General features: G+C 35.8%; 1 protein-coding gene across 3 annotated transcripts in view; it reads left to right on the top strand.

Annotated features, from left to right (window-relative positions):
* Positions 1-20352, top strand: part of GFM2 (GTP dependent ribosome recycling factor mitochondrial 2) — a 55863-nt gene that overhangs the window by 18322 nt on the left and 17189 nt on the right. For all 3 annotated transcript variants that reach the window (XM_041765310.1, XM_041765311.1, XM_041765312.1), the window contains 10 exons: positions 1507-1632; positions 2527-2615; positions 7950-8038; positions 9582-9642; positions 10113-10292; positions 14087-14167; positions 15906-16054; positions 17322-17462; positions 17547-17646; positions 19648-19837. In XM_041765310.1, coding sequence (XP_041621244.1) covers positions 1507-1632; positions 2527-2615; positions 7950-8038; positions 9582-9642; positions 10113-10292; positions 14087-14167; positions 15906-16054; positions 17322-17462; positions 17547-17646; positions 19648-19837 — 1206 coding nt within the window. The remainder of the gene's footprint in view (positions 1-1506; positions 1633-2526; positions 2616-7949; positions 8039-9581; positions 9643-10112; positions 10293-14086; positions 14168-15905; positions 16055-17321; positions 17463-17546; positions 17647-19647; positions 19838-20352) is intronic.

Here is a 20352-nt window from a genome sequence, read left to right as displayed (position 1 = left end):
TCCTCCTACTCTGTCCTCTTGTACTCCCTCCTCCTACAGATGTTTAAAAAACTGTTTAGAACTTTTGGTTAGCTACTTGGTTATTGTTTCATTAATGGTGCTTGTTTGCTTGGTTATGTTGTGAATAATGATGTAATTCTTTAACATAGATATTTGGAGGTCCTGACAAATCCATATTTCTTGCTGTTTCTCCCTCTTTTGGTACATTATACATTTATATGCACGTTTACATGCATAAACAGTGGGGAACCTGGCTAGGATTTCAGAGGTTTAATGCTGACATAAGTAGTGTCATGCTACATAACCCAAATTATCATGGCCTTATACTATGTCAGCTTATGTAGCTTTTCCAGCAAAATTAGTAATTTTTCCATAAAAAATAGGTTTTCTGTAATAACTAAGATAAAATTTGTTTAAATACTTTAATTTTACTGAACTTGATAACTGAACTGATACTACATAAGCTGACATAGTATAAGGCCATGATAATTTGGGTTTTGAATTTTGAATGATAAACATGAGCTCATTTTCATTACTTCTATATAAGTTTAATCAGAATACAATGTATATAATTCAAGAATTTTAATGCAGAATAATTTGACCTTTTGCTTAGTCAAGATGAACTTTATCCATGGCTTTGTACTGTAGAAATTCTACCAAGATTTTATTTTCATTTGTACAAACAAATGCCTTTTGGGGGAACATTTAATGAAAATGGTTTGAAAAGGAGAATCTAACTTTGGAGGAATTTTTTCTCTACCTTGTTCCATGTACCTGCCATTTACTTACTCATTTCATTCTTAGAGCAACCCTGCAAGGTTGTCTTTATTCATATTTTACAAACTAGGTTAAGTAACTTGTTTAAGATAACAGAGTAGTAATGGTAAAGTTGGGACTTAAATCTAGGTCTGTCTGGGCCCTTTCATTGCCCTGTCAAGGAATCAGCCATGAGGAACATAAAGGATAATGAAAGGTAAACTAGGGGGGAAAAAATGAAAGGAATATCAAGTTCAGTAAAATTAAAGTATTTAAACAAATTTTATCTTAGTTATTACAGAAAAACTATTTTTTTTATGGAAAAATTACTAATTTTGCTGGAAAAGCTTTTTCTAGAATAAGGACTTATTTAATCTAAGGGCCATAAATATTAAACCAAATATTTTTTTTTAAACCAAATATTTTATGAACAGTCTTAAAGCAAATTAAAATGTCAGGTAGAAGGGCACCTGGATGGCTCACTGATTAAAGCTCCTACTCTTGATTTCAGCCCAGGGTCATGATCTTAGGATCCTGGGATCTAGCTCTGCTCAGGTGGTGACTGCCTGGGATTCTTTCTCTCCCTCTGCCTGTCCCTCCACCCCTGCTCACGCTCCACACACTCTGTCTCAGAGTATCTCTCTTTCTCTCTCTGCAAAAAAATAAATAAATAAACTGTCTAGTAGATATCATACCGCAGTGAAATGTATTTGGTATCAAGTTTAACTGTGTCGTCTTCTTCTTTGTTAGATGTTGATGATGGAGACACGGTGACAGATTTTATGGCTCAAGAGCGAGAAAGAGGCATTACTATTCAATCTGCTGCTGTTACATTTGATTGGAAGGGGTATAGAGTCAATCTGATTGATACTCCAGGTATGGTACTGTTCTAGCAATGCAGAGATGCTACATTATTGGAGGTTTTTGTTGTGGATGTGTTTTCTTTTAAATTGTGACAAAACATATATATATATATATATATATATATATATATATATATATATATATGTATTGGGGTACCTGGGTAGCTCAGACAGTTAAGTGTCTGCCTTTGGCTCATGTCATAATCTCTGGGTCCTGGGTCAGGCTTCCTGCTCAGCAGGATGTTCCTCCCCCTGCCAACCCATTCCCCCTACTCCTTCCCTCTCTCTCTCAAATAAATAAATCTTTAAAATATATATGTAAGGTAAAACTTACCATCCTAAACATTTTTAAGTGTACAGTTCAGTAGTTAAGTATATTTACATTGTTGTAAAACTGATCTCCAGAAGTACTTCATCTTTCAGGTCTGAAACTATGTATCTACTATATAACTACTCTTGTTTGTCCCCACCTCCTGTCCCTTGTAACTAACTACCTGTCTACCTTTTTTTATCTAGGAGATTAATACTTCATATAAGTAGAATCATACAGTATTTGTCCTTTTGTGATTGGCTTTTTTTGTTTAGTATGAAGTCCTTCAGAATCCATCTGTGTTGTCATATATGAAGATTTCCTTCATTTCCTTCATTTTTTAAGGCTGCATAACATTCCATTTTACATATATAACATATTTGTATATATACAAAACTTTATATGTATACCATTCATCCATTGATGGACATTTGGGTTGTTTCCACCTTTTGGCTATTGTGAAAAGTGATGCTATGAACATAGTTTGCAAATATTTCTTTGACTCCTTTTTCAGTTCTTTTGAATATATACCCAAAAGTAGGATTGCTGGATCATGCTTTTTAAAGATTAAGTGTATGTTTCTCATCTTTTTCTTAGGTCATGTGGACTTTACCTTGGAGGTTGAGCGCTGCCTTAGAGTGTTGGATGGTGCAGTAGCTGTGTTTGATGCTTCTGCTGGTGTAGAGGTAAAAATACTGCCAAAGTAAAGTGAAGCTACAATAACGTGATTATTTTTTTTAAAGTAGAATGTATCAGATTTAATTAACTATAACCTGATAGGGGTTTATATAAATCAAATTATGATGAAAGAATTGGAATTTAATATTGTAGTATGATCTATATGTGATCTCAGATGTTTCATAGTAAAAGGAAAGTTTCTTTTCTGTAGGAAATAGGAAAGTTGTGGTGAGAACCATGACGGGCTTGAGGTTCTACCTTACTTTCGAGCTAACTAGTTAATCTGCCACAGTTTTATGGCATGGTGGCAGAAGACAAAAGACTCTTGAGTCAGAGACAAAGAACTTTATTAGTCACAGAAATAGCAATGAAATAGCAATAGCCAGAGTATCAATATTATCTTGAATTAGTTCCCTAAGCCCCAGTTCCACAGGATGACCCAAAGGGAGCCAAGTGATAGCTGCACATACAGGGGAACCCTGTGGTTGGAAAACACATATATTTTATAATGGGCAGTAAACCTACTTGCTGTTTGCTCTGGAGACAGACATTATCTTCCAGGGTTACAAGCAAAATCGACCTTTCAATCCAGAGGGAGACACTGTCTCTGTCTTGCTAAGCTGTTGATTATATCAACATCTTTTAAAAACAGGCATTCACTGCCTCTCTTAACAAAATATGTAGAAAGGTTAAAAACCCATGAAGAATTATCTCCCAACAGTTAATACGTATTAAATTCTTGAATAAATCTTAAAAATGGATTTATAATAAATTATATTGGGGTTATTTATACACTTTTTAGTTGACATCTATCTCCATTTTTCTTTTTTTAAATTTTATTTATTTATGATAGTCACAGAGAGAGAGAGAGAGAGAGAGAGGCAGAGACATAGGCAGAGGGAGAAGCAGGCTCCATGCACCGGGAGCCCGACGTGGGATTCGATCCCGGGTCTCCAGGATCGCGCCCTAGGCCAAAGGCAGGCGCCAAACCGCTGCGCCACCCAGGGATCCCCCTATCTCCATTTTTCTTATAATCTCAAGATGGGCTCCATGTTGAATATAGAATCATCTTCAGTTCTTCTAGTTGAATATAGAATCATCTTCAGCTCTTCTAATTTTAAAGTTTTACTAAAAATGATACCTTAATTAAGTGATCACAATTAACATAACTCCAAATGATACAAACTGACACCATGGGCTTCCTGATAGGATGCACTAAGAAGGACACAACTTTACCAATGTTATATTCCTGACACACTGCTCGGCCCCAATCTGATCATGAGAAGACAGATGAATTTAAATTGAAAGACATTCTGTAAAACAGCTGGATGGGGCTTTTCAGAAATTGGAAAAAAAAAAAAAAGTAAATGCAAGGAAGGTGAATGATTGGGAGTAAAAAGTTGAGGTACTGTTTTGGTTTAAATGATTCTAAAGATAAGGGGTGCTTGAGTACCTCAGTTGGTTAAGCATCTGCCTTTGGCTCAGGTCATGATCTCAGGGTCCTGGTATTGAGTCCTGCATTGGGCTCCCTACTCCATGGGGAGTCTGCTTTTCCCTTTTCTTCTGCCCTTCTCTACCCCCACCCCACCCCCACACTTGTGTTTTCTCTAAAATGAGTAAATAAAATCTTTTTTAAAAAATAGAGATACTGGGGATCCCTGGGTGGCTCAGCAGTTTAGCGCCTGCCTTCAGCCCAGGGCGCGATCCTGGAGACTTGGGATCAAGTCCCACGTCGGGCTCCCTGCATGGAGCCTGCTTCTCCCTCCTCCTGGCCTCTCTCTTTATCATAAATAAATAAACCTTAAAAGAAAAAAGAATTTGCTTTAAAAAAAAAAAAAAGCAAAAACAAACAAACAAAAAAACCAAAAAAAAAAAAAAAAAATAGAGATACAAGAAAACTAAATGTAATATGATCTTTTGGATCCTAGATCCAAAACCAGAAAGTTAAAAAGGACATCATTAGGAAAACCAGAAAAATTTTAATTTGGCCTATATGTTATTAGAAAAAAGTATTGTGTCAGCTTAAATTTTTCTGAATGTGATCATTGAAAATTGTTATGTAGAGGAATATCCCTATTTTTAGAAAATACAGGCTGGAGTATTTAGGATCAAAATGTCATGATACGTGCATCTTAATCTAGTGGTTCACCTTCCACCCACATATACACGTATATTGTTAGTTTGGGTACTTTGTGCGGTAGATGCCAAGATAGGGTTAGATATATAGGAGATTTACTGGGGGAAATGCTTGTGCAGAATAAAGAAGAGAAAAGAGCAATGGGAGAGAAGAATCACACCACAGGGCAGATCTGACATCTGTCCATTAGGAGACCATAAAAGAAGGTTTGGGTAGGAAGAGGCTCAGATTACAGTGCAGTTCCCAAAAGGGTTTGGTGAAATTGATGGGGAATCCTCAAGCCAAGATCACCTGTTGGAGAAGTCCCAGGTGTCTTTTTTTTTTTTTTTTTTTTTTAAGTTCCACGTGTCTTAAAGGAATAGCTTATATTAGCGTTTCTGCTGTACTCAGCCATTAGCTGGGCTTTGGGAGACCATGCTGTCAGTTAATTATGCTCTTTGTTGTAGATCCAAATGCCACACTCCCATAGTCACTCATGTAATGTGTGTATATGTACGTATTTTAAAAAAAGGCAAGTGTGGCAAAGTGTTCATATGTGGTGAATCTAGATGAAGGGTACAAAGATGTTTATTGTATTATTCTTTCACCATTTTTTATAGGCTTGATATTTTTCTTAATGAAAAATTATTGGGGGAAATAATACAGTTTTTGAAAGCCTCACCTGAGGACTCTGGAAAGGCAGATCTAAAGCCTGACCCTGAGGTCTGAGGTTGATTATGCATTGTTATTTCCATCTCTTTCTGAATCAGTTCATTTCCTAATGGTTGTGTTCCTTCTGTCATTATGACTCTTGTAAATTTCATAGTCATTGACAGATGGCATTTACAAGATTGAAAATGTTGGAATAGAAAGTTTCTGAATTTGTGACACAGAAACCACTTATATGCTACAACGGTAGGTGGACTTTTAGCTAGCAGGTGTTGATGGGAGTTTTTGTTTATTTTTTAGTATCTTTTCTTAGAAAATTTATAGTGTACCTTTCCCCACCTCACCATACACAACAATTAACTTGGAGTGCATCGTAGTGTTAAGCTACATCTGTATAACTTCTAGAAGAAAAGTAACATTTGTTTACAAGCTTAGGGATAGGTTAACAGTTTTTAATGACACAAAGCATAAAAAACACAGAAGAAAAGTTGATTCATTGGAACGTACCAAAATTACATCTTATTAAAATGAAAAAAATTAAAAAATTAAAAGACAGGTTGTAGGCTATGAGAAAATTTGTCATGTTAGATAAGTATTGTATGAATGTTAAATTTCCAGAGTGCTTTAACACTACTGAGTATGTAGGAAAATATCATTGTTTTAGGAAGTATGTGCTGAAATTTTCACAGTACATGGGTATAATAAAGGACTTGAATATCTGAAGAACTGCAAATGAGTGATAAAAACTAACAACCCAAGAAAAAAAAATGGACAAAGGACTTCAGTGGATAGTTCACCAAGGAAGATATATGAATGGTCCAATGAGCACATTAAAAGATGGTCAGTCTCACTGGTTGTCAGGGAAATGCAAATTAAAATTACAAAGAGACAATTCATACCCACAGGAATGGCTAAAATTAAGAAGAATAATGATGGCAAATATTGGTTGAGGATGTGGAACAACTCTTATACAATGTTGGTGGGACTATAAAATATTAATTAAACCTTAGAAGATTAGCAGATTGGGTTTTTTTTTTTAAGATTTTATTTATTTATTTGACAGAGATACCACAAGGGAGAACAAGCATGAGTAGTGGGGAAGGGCAGAGGGAGAGGGAGAAGCAGGCTCCTCACTGAGCAGGGAGCCAGACACAGGGCTCATGGGATCATGACCTAAGCCAAAGGCAGATGCTTAACTGACTGAGCTACTGAGGCACCTTGGTAGTTTCTTATAAAGTGAAATTTGCACATGTCCTTCGACTCAGCACTTGAAACTCCTACATCTTTATCCAATAGAATGAGAACATTTGTCCTCTAAAGACTTGTTCAAAATGTTTATAGCAGCTAAATTCGTAATAGCCCTAAACTAGAAATAATCTAAGTGCTCATCCACAAGCAGATAGGAAAACCAGCTGGCACATTTATACAAAGGAATTTAGCCAAAAAAAATAAAGAAGAGAGAAAGAAAAAATGAACCGGTATACCCAACAATATAAATGAGTATCAGAAACTTTATGTTGAGCAAAAAAAGCCGTTATTTATGAGATTCAAAACAAGGGAGAATGAATCTGTGGTGACAAATATGAGAACAGATTGTTATTGGGGGGTAGAGCATAAGAAAACTTATGTTCCATATTTTGATTGGGATAGCTATACTATACTTATCAGAACTCACTGTACACTTAAGATGAGTGTTTTTATTCTATATAAATTTTAATTAATAAATTATAAAGTGGCTTCTATTTTAGCTAATGTCATTACATTAGTCTTTTTATGCTGTTTCAGGGCTTTGGGATCCACTAGGCACAGATATTGTAATAGACTGGAACTATTGAAATATATTTTAAAAAAGTAGAATTAAAAGGAGTGAAATAGAAAAGTATATGAGAATTGCTACTTAGAAGTACAGTTACTGGGGACACTTGGGTGGCTCAGTGGTTGATCTTCTGCCTGTGTCTCTGCCTCTCTGTCTCTCATGAATAAATAAAATCTTAAAAAAAAATGCAGTTACTGGCTTTTTTTTCTTCTTTAAATCCTCTTTAGTTTACAACAACATTCACACATTCACAAATACATGTTTTTATTACAATAGCATTTTTGTAGTAGACTCCTATTCTTTTAATGACACAACAAGTATATGAATTAAGACAAAAGTCCATATTTCACAGGTCAGCAAGCTTAGGAGTTCAGTATTATTTGATCTGTACTAAGTAAGGTGAAACCAGGCAAAAATTACATTTTTTAATTTTAAGGCATCTTTCCATGACTCTCCGTACCTTCCAGATGTATTGTTCTCTTTGTGTAGCAACCTAAATCACCCAAATTAGTATTCTTAGTTTGAAGTTTGCTCTTCATCAGACCTCATTACATTCTTAGCTTTGTTAGCCTACTAGCAGCAGAGTGACTGCCTCTAGAAGTGTGAATGCAACAGGACTAATTATGTGCTAGAACAGAGCCCAATTCCATGTTATAATAGTTTCTTAGATCTGTTTGTTCCATACATAGTAACAGTTATTTTTGTCTAGTATGAGTATTTCTTCCTTTTTCTTTGCTTTAGGCACAAACTCTCACAGTATGGAGACAAGCTGATAAACACAAGGTACCTCGAATCTGTTTTTTAAACAAAATGGACAAAACTGGAGCAAGGTATTTTAAGTGTTGTGTTTTCACTTATTAAAGTAGAAATACACTTTGAGCTTTAGTGGACTATAACTTAAATTTACAAACAGCTGTTTCCTGTAGAGTATAAATATTCCATGGAATCTCAGTTCAATCCCATTTTTAAAAGTTTCAAAGCAGGTAGTTCGTAGCTTGAATAGCAGTGTGGGATTAATAGAGACCTGACAGATGATGAATCATGATTCTAACGCAGAGAGGCTGTATCCTATTTTCTAGAATCCTGACAGTGATGTCTTGCTGATTCCACTGGTTCTGTCTAGGGCAGTATTATATAATCACTGTTTTGCTGAAGGCTATGGTGCTTCTCATCATTGCTAAAGGTAGAGGATAGATGATTGTTTCCCGTCTCCTGATTTTCCTTAGTTACTGGCTAATGGGCTCTCCCTTGGCAACTGGGAGAGAATATAGATGTTTTAAGACCTGCATATAGGGCAAAAAGGTTAATCCTGAGATGTGGTGGTAATGCTCAAAGACTCACAGGATGCTAATCCAAAATGGATAAATGGTTCTGAGGAAATGAGAATTCAGAGAATCAAGAATATTAAGAATTTTGGGGAAATGTGATGAGAGAGATCTGGGGTGTCTGGATGGCTTACATGGTTAAGTGTGCTTTTGGCTCAGGTCATGATCTCCACGTCCTAAGATCGAGCTCCATGTTGGGCTCCCAACTCAGTGGGGAGTCTGATTCTCTTTCTCCCTCTGCCTCTCCCCCAGCTCATGTTTTCTCTCTCTGTATCTTTGTGTCTTTAATGAATTAAAAAAAAAAAAAAAAAGATCTTGGTCTGTGATACGAGAGTGGCAAAAACAAAGCATAAACTATCCTTCTCCTAAAACCACGCAGTATGCTTTCTGTTTATCTAATTCTCTACAGTAATTCTAAAACTGATAACGTGATACTAAGAATGCCTAAGATAAAGGTATAGAAAAATTAGGCTGCCTTTTGGAAAAAAGGTAGCTGTTTGTGATAGCAAGTTGTTGGAAAGAATTATGGACTTGTAATCACAAATCATGCATTTGAATCTCCTGATTGCATTTTATTATCAGTGACCTTAATCAGTTTATTGAATCTTAATTTCAAAGTATAAGTGAAACTTACAGTAGTACCCTGGATACCTGTGTGGCAGGATTACAGTAGATACTCAAGCACTCTTATCTGAAATTGACATTGAAAGTTTTTTCAACATATTGTTCTATGGAAAACTTAAATGATGAACCTGAGAGACAGTACAAAGGGTTCTAATTTTAGAGAACATTCTTAAACCTGTTTTAAGAATCTTAATGTTTTTGTTTTTGTGTTTTTAAAGATTTTATTTTTATTTATTCATGAGAGATAGAGGAAGGCAGAGACACAGGCAGAGGGAGAAGCAGGCTCCATGCAAGGAGCCGGACATGGGACTGGATTCTGGGTCTCCAGGATCACACCCCGGGCTGAAAGTGGCACTAAACTGTGGAGCCACCTGGGGTGCCCGAATCTTAATGTTTTTAACTCTAGTTATTTTGCTTTCTGCAGTTTTAAGTATGCAGTTGAAAGCATCAGAGAGAAGTTGAAGGCAAAGCCTTTGCTTTTACAGGTTGGTTGATAAATATTTGGTTGATTAATAGCAACTCCAGGGGCACTTGGGTGGCGTGGTTGGTTAAGTGTCTAACTCTTGATTTCGGCTCAGGTCATGATCTCGGGGTTGTAGGATCGAGTGTGGAGCCTGCTTAAGGTTCTTTCTCCCTCGCCCTCTGCCTCTCCCTCTGTGCTGGCACATGCTGCCTGTGCTCACTTGCTCGCTTGCTCGCTCTCTCAAAAAAACAACAGAAAAAAAAACAAAACAAAAAAACCCTCTACATTTCCTTATCAGCTTGTTGTTTTATTGCGACTTATCCATTTCTAAAACTATCTCACATCTTTTTTGAAAGAAGTTGGCATAAAAATAAAGACTGTGGTAATAATGATAATAGACAGTTGGGGGAAAGTAGAGAAAGATCAGTTTTATCAGCACCAGTGCAATTCTAATTGAGTGGTCATTTAACAAAGTTAATCTCTGATTTGCAGTTACCACTTGGTGAAGGCAAAACTTTTGAAGGAGTTGTAGATGTTGTAAGTAAAGAAAAACTTGTTTGGAATCGTAAATCAGAGGATGGAAAAGACTTTGAGAGGAAACCTCTCTTGGAAATGAGTGATGCTAAACTGTTGAAGGAGACAACAGAAGCAAGGAATGCCTTAATTGAACAGGTGAAATAAATACTTTTATTTGTATACATATTTAGAAACTTTAGAAATATTTCATATATTGTGAAATTTTATATAAAATTACATATGGGATATGAAGTATACTGAATAATAGAATGAACACCCACATTTGCACCATTCAGGTTAAGAAATAGAATATTAGCAATACTCTTGAATCTCTGTGTGCCATTTACTATCTCTCTCTCTCTCTCTCTTTTCCACTAATCATTTATACCTGTCACCACCAGTATCCTGACTCTACTGTTTTTCTTTCATTGCTTTGCTTTTTACTTTACTACAAATGGATATATTCATGAAGGACTTAATTTTCCGTGTTTTTCAACTTTTCATAAATGAAATGATGTTATTTGTACTCTATAACATTTTGTTGCAGATTCATTCCTGTTATGTGTGATTATGCTTCATTTTCAATCTTGTACAATGTTCAAGAAGTAATATACCACAACTTACTGTCTGTTCTTCTGTGGATAGACTTTGAGGTTATGTATTTTTTGCTGTTTGAAATAGTATTGTGGTGAACATCTTTGTAGGTATCTCCTTGTGTACACGTGAAAGAATTTGTTTAGGATCACACCTGGGGATGGAATTACTGAGTCAAAAGTTATGTCCATCTTTTACTGTATCAAAAGTCACATTAACTTAGAAAAATTTAAAGTCGTTAATTTTATAGTTAATAAAGAACTCTGGACCTCATCCACCCTCAAGGTTTTTTTTTTTCTTTTTTTAAGATTTTATTTATTTGAGACAGACAGTGAAGTATGACAGGGGGAGGGGCAGAGGGAAAGGGAGAAAAAGACTCTGCTGATCAGGGACTCCCTCATCACCACCCCCTCCATGACTTAGGGCTCAGTCCCAGGACCCTGAGATCATGACCTAAGCTGAAGGCATATGCTTAACGGACTGAGCTCTCCAGGTGCCCTCACCCTCAAATTTTAATGAAAAATACTAAGATTCTTAATACTTATAATATTTATATAGTACTGTTGGTATATATAGTTTAATAAGTAAAACATGCCTTAAACTCTCTGAATCTTCTGGTAGAGAAAAATATTGGAGTCCAAACCATTTGATTTTTTATTTATGTATTTATTTATTCATTCATTCCTTTAATTAATTAATTTATTTATTTTAAAAGATATATTTATTTATTCATTCAGAGAGAGCAAGAGAGAGGCAGAGACACAGGAAGAGGGAGAAGCAGGCTCCATGCAGGAAGCCCGATGTGGGACTCAATCCCGGGTCTCCAGGATCACACCCCGGGCTGCAGGCAGCGCTAAACCGCTGCGCCACTGGGGCTGCCCGATTTTTTTTTTTTTTTTTTTTTTTTTTAGTTCTAAATTAAACTGTTCAGAATTGGGATCCCTGGGTGGCGCAGCGGTTTAGCGCCTGCCTTTGGCCCAGGGCGCGATCCTGGAGACCCGGGATCGAATCCCACATCGGGCTCCCGGTGCATGGAGCCTGCTTCTCCCTCTGCCTATGTCTCTGCCTCTCTCTCTCTCTCTCTGTGACTATCATAAATAAATAAATAAAAATTAAAAAAAATAAATTGTTCAGAATAGATCCTCACACCATTTTCATTCATCTTTTGTATGAATTAATTTTTTGAAGTAATTATTTTCCATTATCCTACATAATAATCATTAAATTTATCATTAACAGGATGTCAATTGTTGTTACTTTTATTATTGGGTAACAGTTACTGAGGACCTATGATGATCTAGCTTAAGTGTTTTACATTATAATTTAATCCTTAAATAAGTTGTTACACAGCTAAAAAGTAGCAGAGCTGGAATCTAAACCCAGGACTGTCTGCATTTGGAGGTCAAGTTCTTAGCCACTTTGCTAAACCACTTCTCTAATTTGGGAGGCCATAAACATAATGAAAGTGGAATTCACATTTATTAATAAATGGGTACATAATTGGTTCCCCTTTGAGGTTTTCTTTGTTGTCTGTGCATGTCTTAGAACATGATGGTATAGAATGAAAATAAAATTTGAGACTATACAAAATAATAACGTGCTAATTACAAGGAATATATATGTAGGTATGCATTTAGAATTTAAGACCACATTACACCCATTAGGATATCTCCTGTGAAACCTCCAAATCAGAAGAGTGCTGGCAAGGATGTGGAGAAACTGAAACCTTTGTGTACTGTTGGTAGGAATGAAAATGATGCAGCCACTGTGGGAAATGGGTGGGTGGGTGGGGGGGGTTACTCAGAAAACCAGAAAATAGAATTACCATATGATTTAGCAGCTTTACTTCTGGATGTATAGCCAAAAGAATTGGAAGCAGGGTCTTGAAGAGATAATTGCACATCCTTATTCATAGCAGCCTTATTCATAATGGCCAGAAGGTGGAAGCAACCCAAGTGTTCATCAACAAGATGAGTGGATAAAATGTGGTATATACATATAATGGAATACTATTCAGCCTTAAAGAGGAAGGCTGTTGATACATAGTACAATGTGGATGAACCTTGATGAAATTATGCTAATTGAAATAAGCCAATCACAAAAACAAATACTGTAGTGATTCCACTTTTATATGAGGTATTTACGGTAGTCTCATTCATAGAGACAGAAGGTAGAATCATAGTTGCCATGGGTTAAGAGAGTGGAGGTTGAGGAGGAATTTGTTGCATGGGACAGATTTTTTGGTTTTGTGGATTGGAAAAGTTCCAGAGTTTAGTTTTACAACAATGTGAATATATTTAACACTATTCAGCTGTTCAGTTAGAAATGGTTAAGATGGTAAATTTTATGTAATGTTTATGTTATATTTTATCACAATTAATTTTTTTTAGAGAGTAAGATTAATGTGGACTAGAATCAACTTCCTGTGTTCTGGAGGTGAATAGTGATAATTACTGTATACTTATGTATGTCCTAGAAAGAGGATTTGGTTATTTAATCCTTGTCCTATGAGGTAGGTACTAGTATTATCTGCATGCATAACCAAGGTAAAGAGGGATGATGTAACCTGACCTAAGATTTTGAACAAGTTAGTAAGTAGTGGAGCTACTCCAGAAGCTGTGTTTAACCATCATATCTGCTGCTTTTCAGTAGAATGATTAGTTATGTTTCCACAATAGTTAGCGGTTAGGAGTGTGTATTTCTCCCCCAAGTTTGAATGTTTTGCTCCCTTGTACTTTCACAAACTTTTGAAACTTTTATTAAAGTTATTGTCAGCTGAATTCTATTTCATACAGGCAGATGATTAAGAACATGAATTAGATAATTGCATTTTTATTGCTGAAATGATGCCTTTGATCCCTACCCCACCCCCAACTTAAATCTGTTCCCTCAGTGCAGGATTACAATAAGATGAGTTATTTTAATTGGAGTGCCTTAGGAGATGTGAACATTTATAATGTGAAAGGACTACCAGGTGAAACTTTATGAACTAAGACTTCCAAATTTATCTAAAAACAGCAATCCATCATATATATTATCACTGATGGTAAATTTTGTATCTTATGTCTTTTGAGCACTCTGAGTAGATAGCACTTTATTGACATACTTTATCTGGCTATTGCTTCCATGAATAATATAGGGAACTCATAATAGCCTATCTTCAGCTTTTAATCCCTTTTCCTTTCCTTTGAAAGAAGCACTATTTGTCCCCTGAGCAGATGTGGAGAGTTCCTTGACCTGGATAAGATAGATCATGTAGCTGTCTTGAAATATTTGGATAATGCACATTTATGGTATTTGGACTTAACAGCTGTGACAATAAAAGTAAGTTACAGAACTAAAACCTTTCTTTATAGGTTGCAGATTTGGATGATGAATTTGCTGACTTGGTTTTAGGAGAATTTAGTGAAAATTTTGATTTGCTACCAGCTGAAAAGGTAAATTTTATTCATTTGCTTTGAAATTTTATTAATTGGATGTGGTATGATTTTTGTCTCATGTGTCTTGTTTTTTTCAACTTTGCATAGCATTAGAAAGCATTAGGAGAACTTTAAGGTAAAGTCGCTATTAATACAAGTACTTAAATAATGGTAATGATTTGCTTTTGTCCTATATACTTTACAAAATCAGAAATTGAATCTTTACTGCTGTTGAGTCAGCATAAGCTAAATGTTCCTTCTTTGCAGCATTTTCATTGAGATCATTTTTCTAAGTAGCTAAGGTAAATTACAGGTAGAAATTTTGTATTGAAAATTTGTTTTATAGACTGCTGCAGTGATTATTTTTCTCATTTTTTCTGAATATGATTTAATTTTTCTTGGAAGCTCATTATAGGTCTTTAATTTTTTGTTTTCTTTTCAAATACATTAAGCCAGGCAATAGCCATGTTAAATAGTGGTAGTCATTGAATTAGGACAGATTTCTTCAAGGCATTTCTGTTATTTTCTGCCAGGAACCTTACCCCACAAATTTGGCAAACTTAATTTTTAGTTTTCTTTGTGAAACAAGAGTTACACAGTTAAAGTTGGTTTTTGTTTTGTTTTGTTTTTTAAGTAAACTCTGTGACCAATGGAGGGCTTGAACTTAGGAGCCTGAGGTTAGGCCCTGAATGCTCCACCAGCTGAGCCAGCCAGGCACCCCCTGCAAGTAACATGTTTTTAGGTGGTGGTATGTGTAATGGGGACCAGGATGAGCCCAGCAAAATTACTTACTTTTCACAAAAGGAATTAAGAAAAACATGAGTCTCTAGGTTAATTTTGAGACCTTGAAGTTAGAAACGGAAAAAAGTATTTTTCTTTTGAATGCCTTAATTATAGAAATTATTTTTTGTTCAATGTTTAAATGTTAGGTGTGATGTTTATTGTGCCTTACAGTCGCATAACATGATTTCTGTTTTCAAAAAGCTTATAATCTGAGATAGAATTGACCCACCATGTCTCTTATCAATAACTTGCAAGCGCACCCAAGTTTTTCTTGGTTTTTGAGGTCTTTCAAATTTGATTTCCATTTTGATTTTTCATTTTTCTTTGGATTTGATTGGATGTGGGTCTAATTCCTTTGAACAATTATAATTCATAGTTACGGTTTTATTTTCTGGTCAGTTCCTCTATTAGACTATAAATGCTAAATCAGAAGTATATTCAAGAAATATTTTTAGGGGATCCCTGGGTGGCGCAGCGGTTTGGTGCCTGCCTTTGGCCCAGGGCGCGATCCTGGAGACCCAGGATCGAGTCCCACGTCGGGCTCCCAGTGCATGGAGCCTGCTTCTCCCTCTCCCTATGTCTCTGCCTCTCTCTCTCTCTCTGTGTGTGTGACTATCATAAATAAATAAACATTTTTTAAAAAAAAGAAATATTTTTAAACCTACTTATTCGAAGTAATTTTTCTAGCTTCTGGGGATTTAGCAGTGTTTTTTTGGGACTCGTTATAATGCTTATATGGATTTTGTATTCTAGTAGGTGGGGAGACAGACAATAAACCATAAATACATATCCAAGATACCAAATAGTGATTAGTGTTATAAAGAAAAGTAAAGAATAATAAAGCCATAAAGAACAGTGGAAGTGTGCTAAGTAGTTCTGTTTTGCATAGTTGTTGGGGAGGTCATCTAATTCTGAGTTACTTTGGTCGAGGCCAGTATACCGCACACAGAATACTTCTATCTCTGCCTTATAGCTACAGACTGCAATACACAGAGTAACCCTGGCTCAGACAGCAGTGCCTGTGCTTTGTGGAAGTGCCCTGAAAAACAAAGGGGTCCAGCCCTTGTTAGATGCTATTACTATGTACTTGCCTTCACCCGAAGAGCGCAACTATGAATTTCTGTAAGTATGCACGTGTTAAATTAAAATCTTACATCCTTGAAAAAATCTTACTCTTGTTTCACAAAGAGTAGTTGAATCATCATTTTTGAATAACATTGGTGAAGAATAAATTATAAATAATACAGAACTCTATGTTACTTGAAAGGGACATTTGTCATTATCTCTTGTAACCTGCTATGTTTACAGATAGAGGTAGAATGTGTGGCTTTTTTGCTGTTTAAAAGTAGAAGTGTTTACTAAGCTGTCTTATTTTTTACAAAACAGTATAGTGGGGATGTTTGATAAATATTCTGTAACTGTGAAAAAAAAAATTCTGTAACTATGTTTATACTAGATTTCAAGCTTTTTAATAAGCTCAAAATACTTTGTGGCTATAAAGAAAGGTCATCATTTTACTTCTTTTGTTGCTAACAGCTTTGTACTTCGTGATCAATCCTTTAAAATCTGCGTGAGCATTGTACAAAATGGCAGTTAGAAATGGGCTTTAATCCTTTAAGTAGAACATGAATCACTTTACATGTCTCTCAATTGGAGAAGCATTAATGGTAAAGTGATTATGAGCTTGGACTGTATGCTGTCTGGATTTAAATTCCAGGTCTTCCAAGTTATTTAACCTCTTACCTGTAAAATGGCAGAGAATATAACATATACAATAATATTTAATAGAAGTGTCTCGCCTACTTTGAGTCATGGGCGCCTTTGAAACTGAGGAGAACAGGAGCTTTTCCTTAGAAAAATGTGCCTGTTCGTAAAATTTGGTAATTTCATAGGGATTCGGGTTTTCTGAAACTTACCAATGCACACTAATTTAAGGACATCAATCTGTGAGAATCTTGGTCGTGTAAACAAGTTCAAGTTTATAGTGTAGATTTCTGTGGTTATGCAACTGGAGAGAAAGTAGGAAGGAGTGAAAGTAGTAATTGGAAAGTACCTACCTTATATGTATACTGTGTGCAAGCTTTTGTGAGAAGTAGTATGATGTCCCTAGGTATATTTTCTGAGGAATTAACTCTATGCAGTGGAATTATTTGCAAGTAGAGGTAATATTTGTGAAAGGATCTATTATTTTAGTTTTGAGGAATAATTTAGTCCAGTGGAGGAAGGGAATTGTAGTCAGTACTGACATTATTCAATCAGTCTGAGTAGCTAAACTAGAAGATAAAAGGGAGGACATTGAGGTTGGGTTTGTTCAATGATTCTGATATGATCTGCATAGAAACATGAGAAGTGTATTTTAAAGGCTTTTCTGTAATGTCTTAATTTATAGGCAGTGGTATAAGGGTGACTTATGTGCCCTGTCATTTAAAGTTCTTCATGACAAGCAGCGAGGACCACTGGTGTTTATGCGCATTTACTCTGGCACGATAAAACCCCAGTCGGCCATCTATAATATTAATGGAAATTGCACGTAAGTAGCAGCTTAGGTTATTTTGTAAAATTGTACTCATTTCTTTAAAAATTCTTTTACTAATATGAGTGATGATTTTTACAGGGAGAGAATAAGCCGTCTTCTTTTGCCATTTGCTGACCAACATATAGAAATCCCTTCACTGACCGCTGGTAATATTGCTTTGACAGTTGGCCTTAAACATGTAAGTGACCAGATGGTTTCTCCAGAAAATACTAACTTAAATGCTTAGTTGAAAGCAGATATTTTGATGTAACAAAACCCCACAATCCAAATAGCATCAGTAGGGGATTATGAATATTGTAGGCCTAGTCATCAATGTGGCTGAATTTCATAATAGAAGGAAAGAAGATTACAGAAGACTATAAACAGTATGGAGTATATTCACATGAAGTTCAACTTCGAGTAAAATAATATACTATTCATGGTTACATACCTGTGTTATAAGTTTAATAAATATTTTGCTACTGGTTTTTCTCCTGTTTTGATCACTGCTGACAGTTTAACCTCATAACTGATCCAGATAATAACTGAAGATATATTTTGCTAATGAAGGAAGGCTCCTTCCTGAGAAGAATCCTTCCTGAGGGCAAGGATTTTAGTGTCTTTTATTCTGTATCTTTAGTCCCTAGATCAGTGCATCACACATAGTAGGCAGTTCATAACTTTCGTCAGGTAAATGGATGAAAATAGTTGATGTTGTATGTGTTCTTGCTAGGTTAAAACTATAAGGACATTTCATTTATATATGGATTAAATTGAATACATTTTCTCATTAAACTTTGGTATATTTGGCATTTAGGATAAACATTGTTACTTTGAACATTTTTTAATCTCTTTATGATTAATTGACGGATCAAGATCTCTTAGTATAAAATTTCAACAGTCCAGGGCACTTGGTGGCTCAGTCAGTTAAGCATCTGCCTTTGGCTCAGGGTCATGATCCTATGGTCCTGTGATCGAGTTCCACATTGGGCTCCCTGCTTTGGGGGGAGTCTGCTTTTCCTTCTCCCCATATCCCTTCCCCTTGCTCACGCTGTTTCTCACAAATAAATAAAAATCTTTAAAAAAATTAATAAAATTACCACAGTCCAAATATTGGACTTTCAGCATTGAAAATATCCTCTGTCTTCCCAAAGGCAGGAGCTCCATGTACATATTTGGAGTTACACAAATACGTTTGAACTATTGCTTCAGTAGGAATATCTTTTTTTTTTTTTTTTTAAGATTTTATTTATTTATTCATAGAGAGAGAGAGGCAGAGATAGGCAGAGGGAGAAGCAGGCTCCATGCAGGGAGCCTGATGTGGGACTCGATCCCGGGTCTTCAGGATCACACCCCAGGCTATAGGCGGCGCTAAATTGCTGCGCCACTGGGGCTGCCCGGGAATATCTTCACAGAGAAGGAAACTGGCACCCAACTATATAATATTTAAGTTTAAAAGTGAAATTACAGTTTTATTTATTTATTTATTTTTGAAATTATAGTTTTAAAAAATAACGAGTATTAAGAAGCTATCAATTTTGCATAGAAAATTCTGGTTTATTTCTTATTTTAGTTAATAGAAGATTTTCTGTAAAAGAGCAAAAAATTTTTTATATTTTTTAAAGATTTTATTTATTTATTTATGAGAGACACAAAGAGAGAGAGGCAGAGATGTAGGCAGAGGGAGAAGCAGGCTCCATGCAGGGAGTCCAATGTGGGACTTGATCCCAGGACCCCAGGATTATGACCTGAGCTGAAGGCAGACACGCTCAACCGCTGAGCCACCCAGGCGTCCCCAAAATAATTTTTTATTGGTGGGAAAACTCTAGAATGGACTTCTAGTAGAACTAGCCTATTTTGCCCTGATTGAAAATTTAGGAAGGTACATTTGTTTTACCAGATGAATTTTGGATGTGGGGGGGTCTGTGTGTGTGTGTGTGTGTGTTTGTGTGTGTGTGTGAGAGAGAGAGAGAGAGAAAGAGAATGTTTTATTGTTAGGATTTATTATAGCAGCATTTTGGATAGAATTTTTACTCAAATTTACCTATGCAAAGTTACAGCAAGTTTTATGAATTTGTCTCTGTTTTAAGTTCTGTTGAAAGTGTCACATGAAAATTTTTCCTATTTGGTGAATCTTGGTGGAAGCTGAGTGCTTGCCAAGAGCTTGTTTTTTTTTCCAAGGCATCTTGTTTGCTTACAGACAGCCACTGGAGACACCATTGCCTCATCCAAGTCCAGTGCATTAGCTGCAGCTCGTCGAGCCGAAAGGGAAGGAGAAAAGAAGCCTAGGCAAAACAGTGAGGCAGAGAGACTTTTATTGGCTGGGGTGGAGATTCCAGAACCTGTTTTCTTCTGTACCATAGAGCCTCCATCAGTGGCTAAGCAGCCAGGTACAAATAGTTTTGATGTATTAATTAGTGCTCTGATAATTTAGATAGAAATAGTTATGTTATGTCCTCAAAAGGTTTCTTACATAATTGAGTTCAATTTTATCAGAATTTATGGATAAGTATTACTTGTGATTAGTCTCATTTATTATTTAAGATGCTTTGATTTTTACAAACTTATTTTCTTAGATATTGGCCATTTTTTGCATATCCTGTTTTTCCCTACTCTTGTTCTTGTGGTACTGTCTGTGGCATTCTAAGTAACCAGCGTCGGGACTGCCTTTCCAGTTATATTAATAGACAGTTACCAATTCATAACTAATTCATTGTCTCATCACCATTTATAAGATACTCCTTTTCCTTTCTTCCTCGCCCAACCTTTAGAACTCAGTGAAGATATTACATACTCTGGTTAATGTTGTTTGACCTTTTTGAGTGTTGTGTACTTCATTCTTTAGCCTGTTTCCTCAGAAATCTTCAATGGCTCCTCATTACAGCACAAATTCAGACTCCTTAAT

The sequence above is a fragment of the Vulpes lagopus genome, chromosome 8 (assembly GCF_018345385.1).
Source record: "Vulpes lagopus strain Blue_001 chromosome 8, ASM1834538v1, whole genome shotgun sequence".
Classification (NCBI taxonomy): domain Eukaryota; kingdom Metazoa; phylum Chordata; class Mammalia; order Carnivora; family Canidae; genus Vulpes; species Vulpes lagopus.
Note: the sequence above shows the minus strand (reverse complement) of the source record. Positions and strands in the feature narration are given on the sequence as shown.